Below are 12442 nucleotides of genomic sequence, written 5' to 3' on the forward strand. Positions count from 1 at the left end.
GAGTGCAGAGGGACAGGAAATGTAAGGGCAAGAAGACAGCAAGTGTAACAAGTGTAGAAAAACACCATAAACCAACCCCCACAATGCCGACTAGGAATTGTAATTAACTGCAATCTAATTTATCACTACTTACTTCATGTAAGCAATTTCTTTTGGCGATACTCAAAGTGAGACCAAGCTACCCTGCCACCAGGCCGTGATTATGTCATTTTCAGTCATGCACTGACTGACTGGATATGTTGATATTGGCAGAGGTAGAAGAAGTACTCAACACTTAAAAAGTTAAATTATTGATATATTAATAGTAAAACTGTAATGATAGTACAACTGTGCAACAATGAAAGTTAGGAATTATCAGAACTTACATTTAGTTAATTTATATTCAAACTGGAGCTTTCAATTCTCATATAACGCTGGATAGTTTAATAAATATGAATGTATCATAGTTTAAGTGCTGTATTTTGTGAGTAAAATTTGAATCAGCAACGGAACCAGTAATATTTCTTCTGGCAGGTAAATGTATTTTGCGCAGTGTTTTCAGTAGAAGCAGAAATATACAGTTGAGTTGCATATTTTTCAGGGCTTTGGCTGGACTTTTGTTAGTTCAAAAAATGTACTTAATTATATAATTTTCGCATCCAAACATCATGACAAGTCTGTAGTTGTATGGGGCCCTTTTAGTCAGGGGGGGGGGGGGGCTCCAGGCAGCTGTCTACCTTGTGTCTACCAAAATGGTCAAATCTGACCGCGAGTAGTCAAAGTTTGGAGTGTCTTTTTCCGGTGAACCAGTCCGTAGAGACTTTTCTTGGTCTGACATGGTGAATCTAATTTTTGCTGATTACTTATATAACTATATAATTGACAGCACAGATCCAAATCCATTTTCTTAACTACTTTTTCATGCACCTGAAAAAATTTCAACCATTTGAAAATTAGTGTAAACTGTAAAAAATTCTAAATGTTGTCACTTTACTTTGTCATCATCCTCTGAAGTGGTTTTTTTCACAGACTGTATTTTCCTTAAAATAAATACTTGCTATGAGGAAAAGAATATTGGCAGTTGTGTAGTTTTAATTTTATATTGCAAGTTGCAGATACTATTTTTTTTCAAACAACTGCCAAAAAGTACATTTACAAGATTAATGTTGAATTTGAACACATCCTGATAGCCTCTTAATCACCTTTGCTTAATAATATTTGTTGCTGAGTCGATGGGCCTGAGCACATCGGAATGAAGTCAATGCAACCTCAGTTAATATTATATATATATATATATATATATATATATATATATATATATATATAAGCTGGACTGTGCTCGGGAGAGACCTTGTGCTGTTGGCAGACGAGCAGGTCACTGCGGTCTTACTCTGAGCAGCATGCTTAGAATGAATTACAATATTTTTAGTTAGTTTTCTTAATGTGTTTTCCTCCTCAGATTATTTTGGCCTTGCATTTGTAACAAATTGCAAGCTTCATGTTTTCTTCCCTCACGCAGAAGCCCTTCCTCACCAATGACGTGTGTGTGTGTGTTTGTGTGTGTCACTGTAACATTACTGTCGCTGTGTGAAACCGGTGGCCATGATATAATAATAATAATCCATATAGTGCTTTTTAAGGTACTCAAAGAGACTTTACATGTTACATTCATACACACAGCTACAGGGAGCAATACAGGGTTAAGTGTCTTGCTCAAGGACACATCGACTAGGGCGGGGATTGAACTACCAACCCTCTGATTGAAAGATTGACCTACTAACCACTAGACCCATAGTCTCCCCAACATATGATATCAACCTAACATTACATTATCTAGATTAGAAGAGCATGTTTTCCATGTTAAGTAACTAAGTAACAGTGAAATCTCCTCTTCCTGCACAACTCTGTGGCGATGAATGTCAAAGTTTAGTTTACAGATCAAGATGTTCACCATCCATCATCAAGTTTATCTGGTAAATACGCAACACTCTAAAGACTGCCAGGTTTCTGTAACCACAACTGCAGATACTGCCACTATTACAGAAACAAACTTAACATGTCATTACACCACCTCTAGGGAATTTAAACTGTTAAGTAGTTAGGGGCGCCAATAATCACCCTGTTTTTCAGCAAATGTCAGGAATGAAACATAGGCTTCATTGTCAAGTCAAAGAAGACGAACAGAGCTGCACACTAATCGAATTAAGTTGGCTGGAAAAACACATACTTTTATTTAAAGGAGAGAAATAGCAGATGCAAATGTCATTGAATATACAGACTTATTCTTTAAAAAAAGAGTAGGACATTCTCTCACAGCCACTGGACACTGGTTTTAGCAGTCCAAATAAGAAAACTACTTATACTGAGTATTGTCCACTATACCAGAATATAGATCAATTGTTGAGGTCAACAAAACATCGGAAAGAATGTCTCACATGAGTCACACTGCAATAGATCAAACTCATCCGTCCGCTCATGTAGTTTAATGCCTTAGACTATATTTAATATCCAGTCCTATACATACCGACCCTTTGAGACACTGTCACACCACCGCCTGTGGCCTCTTGATCTTTAAAATGAATCACAAGACCTTCACTGTGCGATGACATCACCGCGTCTCAGAGTGAATGACAAAGAAAGAAAGAAAGAAAATGTATTTAGAGTGCAATGTTTCATTTTCGACAATTGTCTAATTTCCTCAAGCGTTTTATGGGTGAACTCGCAGTCCGTGTACTCATCAAAGGGGCAAATTCACTGCCTGTCACAAGGCGCATAATAAATCCTTGTCATAGAGGAGTCACTTGCATGCAAGATGCCGCTTGTCGGTCAGCAGGATGTTTCTCCAACACTCCCCCCTTGCTCTCAATTTCTGGGTAGATCATGCCCTAATGATGACCCAGGGCCCACTTTTAATCACTACTTGCGTTGCCCTTTTAACAATGATTCCACTCCCCTGCACAATATTAACTCTAGAAGCAAGAGATGGATTCCTGTGATTGTTAAATGCCTAATAGACACAATCTTTTGGGGCGCTTCATTTTTTTTCTTTTTCCCTCCCAAGATATGATGCGCTGAGAAGGAAATGTAGAAATAATGGCTTCTATGACTTTCTCGTATTTCTTACGCTGTATCATGCAAAGGCAAGCTGACTTCCACAGCACTTGCTCCCAAGTTTGATTGAAGCAAAGTTGAGGCTTCACACAGAAGCCTTTTCTTTTTTCCTCGTGGTAGATGTCACTCACTCCCACGCTTGCGAGGCTGCACGAACTCTGTGGTCAAAGAGAAAGCAAGTCGAGTGCGATAGAAATAACTTTAACCAAAAAGTCAAACTAAATGACACTGACTCCTGATTGGAAGACCAGAATCCAGAAACAACAATGCGTGTAGAAGTGGTAGTCTTTTTATGGCACATTGGATGTTGTTATTAGCAATAGTTTTATTGATTGTACAATCGTATTCTTGAAAAGAATGCCGGATGTCGTTACGTGGGTGTGTTTATTCATATCTAAATATGCAAATATGTATAACAATTTTGACCGTTGCCCTTTCTGACATTTAATTTGAAGATATAAACACATACTCACTCGATGAACTCTACGCTCAACATGTTTCTCGTGCTGCAGCACCACATTCATGTTTGAGTAATCTACATGTGAATAATAAAGTAGCCTTCAAGGTTTATGTATTTTCCCCTTCACAGGCGGTGTTATTAATAGCCTCATCTTTCTTACCGCCTTAAATACAGGATGAAATATTTTGACGTGTTCATAGCAGAGGGAGGGAGGTCCAGGCCAAATAAACATTTGTTTTAATTAATCATTAGATTGTGAATTAAAGGTAGCTTTACAGCCCACTGGCCTTTCCCTTTGGTTCTGACATCACCTTGAGTCAGAAGTCTGCCCCCGTTAGTCACATCTGTATCTATTTAAGGAAAATCTTTACAGAGATAAATTATTTTTGAGCGCAGAAAGATGAATCTCCTGTGTCTTCTTTGACCTTGTGAACAAACTACAAAAAGTGGAGCAATCGATCGCTACCCTCTGAAGATGCCGCAATATTGTATTTTGGAATGAACGGTGGAAAAAAAAATAGAAGTCAAGCCGGATGAACAGCTGTATTGAGATAAACCGTCACCCCATATGCTGAGGGAAAACAATCTCTGCACATTATGGAGAGTGAAGATGAAAAAAAATAATACACTTAATCAACTAACATTGATATTACTTCTGGCAATTAGGAGCATGCTGGTAATGATATGAGTTTTCAGCTGTAAATAATTATGCTGCCTGCGGGCCATACTTTAATTCTCGGCTGTATCTATAAACAATAATCAAACCAACAGCAGCGGGCTAAAAGTTGGAGATTTGCAGTTTGCAGAGCAGCGGCTGAGGAGCTTATTGGAGCCCTGTGGTGATGCCAGTAGTCAGGGTCACCTTCAGGTGCTCTCTCATCTGTACACCAGAGCGCTAATGCGCAGCTCTATTGATCAGCATGTATGCGTCAACACACACACACACACACACACATGCAGGTACACACAAAACAGACAGATATAAACTCACATTCAATAGCATGGACATAGACATGCATGACACTTCATAAGCACTTCTCGTACTGGGATAGGAGACATATGCTTTGAGCAATGCATGTACAGTTATGTATTCATTTGTTTTAGGGCTTCCCCTATTTAGTTGATTAGTCGACTAATTTGTTTTTTTTGTGGATTTGTGGTGAGTTTTTTATGCTTTCCCAAGAAACTGACGAGCACATCTCTGGTAAACACGAGATTTAGAGGGGTCGTTTTGCATGTTTCTTTGGGGAGGGATTTTGTTCTACAGATCTGGCAATTAAATCATCTTATCGATTAGTTGACACAATCCTATGAGTGTTAATTGAAGAACTTTCTTAAATTGAGGATAGCCCTAATACATATGAATATATGTATTGCAGCATCTGTTGGTTTGTGTAATTGCATTTTTATGATTTAACAAAAAAGAACACTGCTACACTTGGTAAACTGTCAAGTGTATGACTTTAACATTGCTTTTCATAACTGTAAGGCAATGCGTGCTGCAAGTTAAAACGTAACATGCCTAACCTGCCTGTTTACTGAAAAGAGAAAATAAACTTACAATACGAGAGTGAGACTTGACAGCAAACTACTCACTGTCAACCAGGAAGCGATAGCCTGCTGATGTACAGCGACTAAGATGAAGTGCATAATTAAAGAAATGTATTAAAGCCGGCACTGGGAGATTAATTAGGAGAGTGTCAATAGCCTCATCAATATCCGATTAACTAATGACACATGGCCCAATGAGGGCTATTGATCTGCTCCAAGTCTGCTGTGTTAATAGGTTGAAGCCGACATTCGATGGGAGAGCTGACAGGAAACTGCGATGAGAGTTTGGCAGCGTGCAGGACTCAGGGCCCTGAACACAGCAAAGTCAGAAGCGTCCCCTCAGTCATAACCAGTCAAATCACGTGCATTGTGTTCTCACGGGATTTCAATGATTGCTGTGACCACAACTGAACTTATTCGGCGTTGCTAGAATTCCCATCCTCTTAGTGATAATTAAAAGTGACCCCAAAGGATCCCCCTATCTAAAAATAAAAAAATAAAAAGGACTCAATCTAGATTAATGGTGATAGAATGGCCAACATCATAAGTTAGCCCCCTTTATGATAATGATTGTAATGATAATAATGAACACTTGGATGAAGGATGAACAATCCCCTGTCCTGGAGTTGAATCCCTATACAGGTTAATTAGGTAAGATAACATCATTAGCCACTCTCATGCCTGCACAGAGAATTAATTGGATAAAATGGAGATTTAGGTCTATATTTAATCGCATAAACGATCAACGACAGCTTAGCCAGGTAATGGGAGGTCCAAATCGGTGGGCATCTTATTTAGATCACATTTTAGCAGCTTAATGAGCAAAAAAAGACGATCCCAGTGGTTTGTAACATAGGTGGGGATCCACTTCGCATGCACCGTATTGATTCAAATGTGCATGCATTAATGATGTATTATTGTGCCCTGTTGACTTCTGATTGTTTTCATCAATGCGGGATGATCGTGGAGAGATGGTAACATGGGTCAAACAGAACAGAGTTCACACCACCAATCATAAACTTGACATTTAACACAACAATAAATTCATCTTTCAAAATGAGGACTATATATTTCCATTAGGCATGAGCAATCTCTCTTCCTCAGTTGAAAAGGCCACCAATGGCCTGCCTGCTTTGCAGTCATAAATAAAGCCCAGTCTGGCTTGTTTGTTTAGGAGGATGAATTAGGTGTAGTTCATGATCTGGTCTAAGGGGGACGTCAGTGTTAATACGCCTTATGCTAAACATGAGCTGGCCAATCCGCCGGGCCTTCTGAACCTGTTCTTCACAGCAGCAAAGCTTGCTGGGTTGTCTTTGGCTGGGAAATTCGTTTGTCTGCCGTTCACTCTAAATAATGCACAGGGAGGGTGGGGGGAATTGTCATATCCTGCATAATGGATGTTTACAAAGCAGTGTGAGCACTGTATCTCCAGTTTGGGGCAGTTCAGGCACAGAAAGGTGATAAAGCAGCGTGTTTTTACCAGTAATATATCTGGCTGTGGTGAAACAATAAGTGAGCATCTCTTCTGAAGGAAAGCTATGCCACACTCCCCATTAATAATGAAGCCGCTATTAAAACACAAAAGCAGTGACGCCATCTGGGAGATGAGATGGACACAGATGAAACTTAATCTGGGCACAACTCAACGGTTATACTTTTGGTAATGGCATGAATTAGACAGTAGTCAGATATCTCCATTTATATAAAATATGGTATATCTAACAGATACTCAGGTCGAAACACGGGATCTATATGATGAGTTTTATACATTTGGGAGTTGTATGATCTCATTCAGACTGTCTCGTGTGCTTTTAGTTTCAGTGTGTGAAAGTGAACACAAGGCGGATACCTGAGACTACGTGTGTGTGTGTGTGTGTGTGTGTGTGTGTGTGTGTGTGTGTGTGTTGTTAGGGACTGCGTCACCATCACCTTGACGACCGAGGTTCAGCTGACCATGAAGAGGAAGAATTCGGGCCTCACAAGGTAAAACACTGTTTCATTCTTAACAAAATCAACATGCATGTACACAGTTACTAATATAATGTGCTAGTTATTTGATGTCAATTTGGCTTCTAACCCAGTCAGATGAAGTGGCATCCTGAAGAGAAAAGTGTACTTAGAAAGGCATCACCTGTGCAACATACTAATTACTAATTCCCATGGATAAAATGTAAAAGACTCGCATGAGTTCACTCATAAATACTCCTCTGTTGTTCACTTCACAGTGCACTGCTGATAAAAGCATTTGTTAGTGCACTTTAAAGTGCAAAGAGTACATTTAGAGTGAATATGCATGCAAAACGTCTCCGCTGCCCAGTGAAGAAGAAAGAGTTTGCCCTTTGTGTACCCGTATTGTCAGCTGTGTGAACTCTATGTCTTGAGGGAGACCGGCTGTTGTCAAACACTAAGAAAAGGCCTCTGTCTACAAGCAAATAAAATAGTCTCTGGTGCGCGGTGCCCCGTCCCTCTGTGACTATTGAATTACATCCCTTATCCATGTTCGTGGAGAAGAGAAGGAACGTCAGGCAAAGATTTCAGGTCTCACTATGCCATAGAGAAGGGGAAGTGCCTGGTCGAGTGCAACACAGACCCCACTGTCATTCTGGATTAAGGGTCGATTGAGCTTAGCTCACTAGAGGACAGAGGAGATGGTCATTCACAGGGCAGCTGAGGGAGATGGAAAAATAATACTCGCGGGTCAAATGTAGTGGCATATTATTTGCTTTATACCTGTTGTGTGATTTGGGAAGGAGATCACTTGTCTCACAGAAGGCCCAACAGCAGGTGATAAAAAGGAGCTCTTCCACGACTTGTATCGTTATTTTGAAAAACCCTAAAAGCGCTGGTTTATGCAGAAAGCACTTCTAGAAAAAGCCATGTGCAGGCATATTGAGATAACAGCAATCAATTGACAGCAGTTTTGTCTCTCTGCGGTTAAACTCTAACCACAGACGCTTACTCCTCGCATGTTGCTGGGATCAAACGAGGAAACAACTGTGGCGTACACACGGGTCAGAAACAAAGACATTTCAAAGGAAAGCCTGTATTTTGCTCCATGCTGGATGGTGTTGGCAGTGCACTTTTGCATGGGTGTATTGTTTAGTAAGTATGTGAGAGAGCATTTCACACAGCAGTGAACTCAAACATGACTCTCTTTGAATTGGTACTAAGTCCAGCAAGTCCATCACACCGCGTAGGACTTTGGGGGGTTTGTTGCACGTACTGTAACAATTCTGCGAACGACTTTTTGACAGAAGGCCTGAACCTCCTGCTGAAAAGTGAGTCAGACATTTATGTGGTTAACAATGATGTTGGCAATCTCATTGGTTAGGGAGTCAGTATTTGGCAGGAGGCATGCCGTTTTAACAACTAATGTACTTATTTTTCTCACAACATTTTACAGCCGGTATAAAACATACACACACACACACACACACAGAGACACACACACACACATGCTCACACGTCCCTATTAGTATCCCGGAAAAACCAGTGCAGCAAATTAAAAACAGGAATTTAAAGGAAATGCTACAAAGTACCTCTTTATCTAAAAATATTGTCCTTCTTTTGTGTCGCTGGTGATAAGCGCCATTGGACACAAATAGACACAGCTGGAAATATAGCTACGGCGTTTTAGTCTCCACATTTGTATACACAATCAAGTTTCTCCGTGGGCCGCGATAAGGTGCATGGATATCCTGTGGTCTTTGCCTAGTTAATGTGTACGGACCGCACACTGGCTCTGCTTTCACTGAGTTATTACGTCGAGTGTAATTTGAAACAATTACAAAAACACTGGCCCACTTGTTACAACACTCATTTTCCTCTCACATATACAAACCACAGATTCAATAGCTTTACATGTTTTTCAATCACACCCAGTGGAGCAGTGTTCAGTGTGAAAAAGTGTAGCATTTCATCGTAGCCCGCATGGTATGGGATAATCTTTCACATTTTGCCTGGGGTTTGTTTTGCTATTTCAGCAGAAACTTGTGCTAGCCATGTGAATTACCATAGGAAAAAGACGATAAAAATACCGAACGATATTGCATCAGATGTAAATGAATAAACTATTTGAATAATCAGGGCAAATAATTTGTTATCGGTGGTAATAAATGGTGTTTATTGTCCTATATTCTCCAAGATGCATTGCAGAGATAACAGGTTTAAACACACAAGCAGGGTAACGCTGCACGGAAGGGAGGATTTCGTGCTTCACAGTAAGCTATTAAAAGAGCTCTTTTGCTAATTCTAACTCTAATGAAATGAACAAACAATAAGGCACATTTAAAGTGTGGGTTTTATGTCAATACCATATTCTCCTCTCGTGCAGTTCAAATGATTGGAAGTCATAAACCATCAGATTTATCTCCTTTGTTTTGCAGACCTTCTTGCCATTGTTCAGCGAGCAGGCTCAGCCGGTGACGATGGACACCGTGAGCAGTGTGAGTACAGTTTCACTTCTGGTCCCTCTTAGCTTAGCGCTGAGAGGTCAGGCCTTCTATACCTCCATCTCTCTCACCGAAGGTGGTAATGGTGCAGTCTGACCATTGACATTTAGCATTCCTCTGCGCTGCCTCTGGGATCTCAATGGGGGATTGAGGGGTGCAGAGGCCAGAGCCTGCTTCTCAAGGGTAAAAACAAAAAGGCTCTTGAAAATCCCAAGGAGTTCCCATGATCCCAGGAAAGACCTTGATCCGACCTGTGTTAGATTTCCATTCCGAGGATTAGGGCACACAAAAAAAAGTACATATTTGCCTGATATATTTTATCCTTTGCTCTGGATTTCGGACAATGAATTGCAATGATTTCCTTGACTGGCACTGACATGTCTGGCATGGGGATATTTTTATAGTTTTCACAGTTAAGTTCTGCTTTATTTTTCATAATCATTCCGCATTCGTGGTCTTCACTGACATTTTAAGTCAGTGCAGAAGCTTGTTGTGACATTTTATGGTGGAAAGTTTTCAAAGTCATTTTTCAAGGTTCTTTTCCAGTAACATACATAATCTGTTAGCATCAAAGGAGCACACATGCATAAATAATTGACTAATTCACTTAAAGGGGGGGCCAGTGTAGATTAATTAAGCTTGAATACTAATTATGTTTTCTGTCTACACCAACTGACGCGGTTGTTGTTTAATAAGAAACTGTTTGGTGGGTCACAATTACCGTTCACATACAAGGCTGCTCCATAAATTAAGGGTGTCACGTTTTAAGGGTAGAACTGGCTTTGTATGCCTTTGAAACAAAACGCTGACCTTATCTGTCGTGATTTAAATAAAGATGCTTTGTAGATGTTTTCATTATTCCTAGGACATTTTATTGATATGGTCATTTCCATTATGTTGAGAGATAACATTTTTAAAAAAAAAGACTTTATAAAGATGAAAACAAAATCCACTTTTATGTCTATTGATTTAGCAAGGCATTCAGGCTCATCTTTATTATGTCATTTATCATTTTATTACTACCCATTATGACATTTAGTCACGCATATATTTATATTAGGCCGAGATGATTCTATTCCCTTGAACATTAATTCACATTTAAATTCTGATCAATGACACTCCACCGGCAGAATCGTCTGAGAACAAACACTAACCGAGCGTTATAGTTTTTTTTTCCGTTTGAAGGGAGAGACGGAATAAGTGCATCTCTACGTAAAGCTCTTACAACTCCCGTCATGTCCAGAAACACTTAAGTCCTCGACCAGGGTGCGGGTCCAGAAACGGGTCGCTCCGTGGGGACGAGGTTTTGCTGCCTGCGCTCGCCTGGCAGGCCGTGCACAGGGACAGAGGGAGACAGCTCAAAGCTGGGGCCTTGTTTACAGCTGCGTGGGGAAGAAAACAGGCAGACGTAAATGAGGGTTGACGGTTTCATGAAGCACAATTGGTTGATGGCAGATTCAATGTGACTGGGCTGAACTGGGCGATGATCCGTACAGTATGCAAAATTCACTTTCTAGCTGGTCTGTGCCCACCAGCCCCTAGCAGCGAGCGGTCTTCCCCAAGCCCTTCTAGCTATGCCTTTGAATGCAACAAGAACTGAACGAGGCATTGTTGTGCTCAATTCCTTTTGACAACAATCACATTTCTTTTTTTCTTTTTTTTAAAGAGAGAAAGAAAAGTAAGTCATGATTATTATTATTTTTTGACACCAGTTATAAATGATTTTGTTTCTCATGTTGACTGCGAAACAAGCAGTTTGTAACGCGCACAGCGAAGCGAGGGAAGTGTGACGGCTTAAGGGGGCACGCATGGACGCTGTCAGATGACACGAGAATGAACTCAGGGGCGATGGCGTTGTGCTACTGTATATGTATGTTGTAATGTACCCAAATTTCTTGGCACGTGATTGCGGCGCAGCGCCACAAATCTAACATTAATGTGCAATGTCGACAGGGAATTTAAACATAATCATGTTAAACATAAACATGTTAGCTTCCACTGAGTCCGTTTACACTGCTGCTATCCCAGTGGTATTGGACTGCCAATTTTAACCTCTGAAAATCCAGTTTATTTCATGAACATCTATGATCCTATTTTTTTTTTGTTCTTCTCCTTAGGATGGAATTGTTGTTTATCTTTTCAGAAATGCAGCATCTGCATGTTCCATCCGGTTATGGCACATTAAACAACAGTCCGTGTATTACAAGGAGCATGCTGTCAATGTCAGTGGGGTCTAGGGAACGAGATGAGAAGCAGGCATTTTTCTTAGCTCTCTAGACATAGAGGCTCACATGGCGCTGTGTGGATTAGATTTTTAGTGACAATGACCCAAAGCTTTGGGCCTGGGGTGTATGTACTGTACTCATTCTGTGTACTTTCCTTGTGTGTTTACGAGGGTTTTTCTTTTCTCTGTAACTGAACTTAAGGAAAGAATACATTCAGAGTGATCAGAGGACTTATTGGCATTTGCAGGACATGGCGCTAATTTACTGTGCATTGTGAGCAACATGGGCACTGTTAGAAATGAGGCCAAAACACAAACTGTGCCTGGAGGAGAACTAGTATGAACTGATATGAACATTACATAAGCAAAAACAAGAATAAAGAGGACTAAAAAGTAAAACATCTTAATGTAATATTCTTGAAATTTGTTTGTGAGCTTGGAGGTTGAATTCTACATGTGTAAAGGCAGCTATACGTAACACTGTTAAAGAGGAAGATGATATTCTAGATTATTATGTGCGGTAATTAGGGTGATAAACAAAATACATTTGAATGGCCTCAGATAAAACTTAATATGATTTCTCCTTTGATCTCTCCAAAGGGCCTTTAGCCCTAAGGGCAAAAGCAATAATTTACTAAATAAGGAGTGTTATCCTCCTTCATTGTT

The 12442-nt window shown here is 40.1% G+C and overlaps 1 protein-coding gene across 1 annotated transcript in view; it reads left to right on the forward strand.

Moving 5' to 3' along the window:
* Positions 1-5353: 5353 nt before the first annotated feature.
* Positions 5354-12442, forward strand: part of ofcc1 (orofacial cleft 1 candidate 1) — a 79245-nt gene continuing 72156 nt past the window's right edge. The window contains exons 1-2 of the mRNA XM_034560738.1: positions 5354-5425; positions 9487-9546. Of these exons, the coding sequence (XP_034416629.1) occupies positions 5354-5425; positions 9487-9546 (132 nt within the window). The remainder of the gene's footprint in view (positions 5426-9486; positions 9547-12442) is intronic.

Source organism: Cyclopterus lumpus, chromosome 20 (assembly GCF_009769545.1).
Source record: "Cyclopterus lumpus isolate fCycLum1 chromosome 20, fCycLum1.pri, whole genome shotgun sequence".
Lineage (NCBI taxonomy): Eukaryota > Metazoa > Chordata > Actinopteri > Perciformes > Cyclopteridae > Cyclopterus > Cyclopterus lumpus.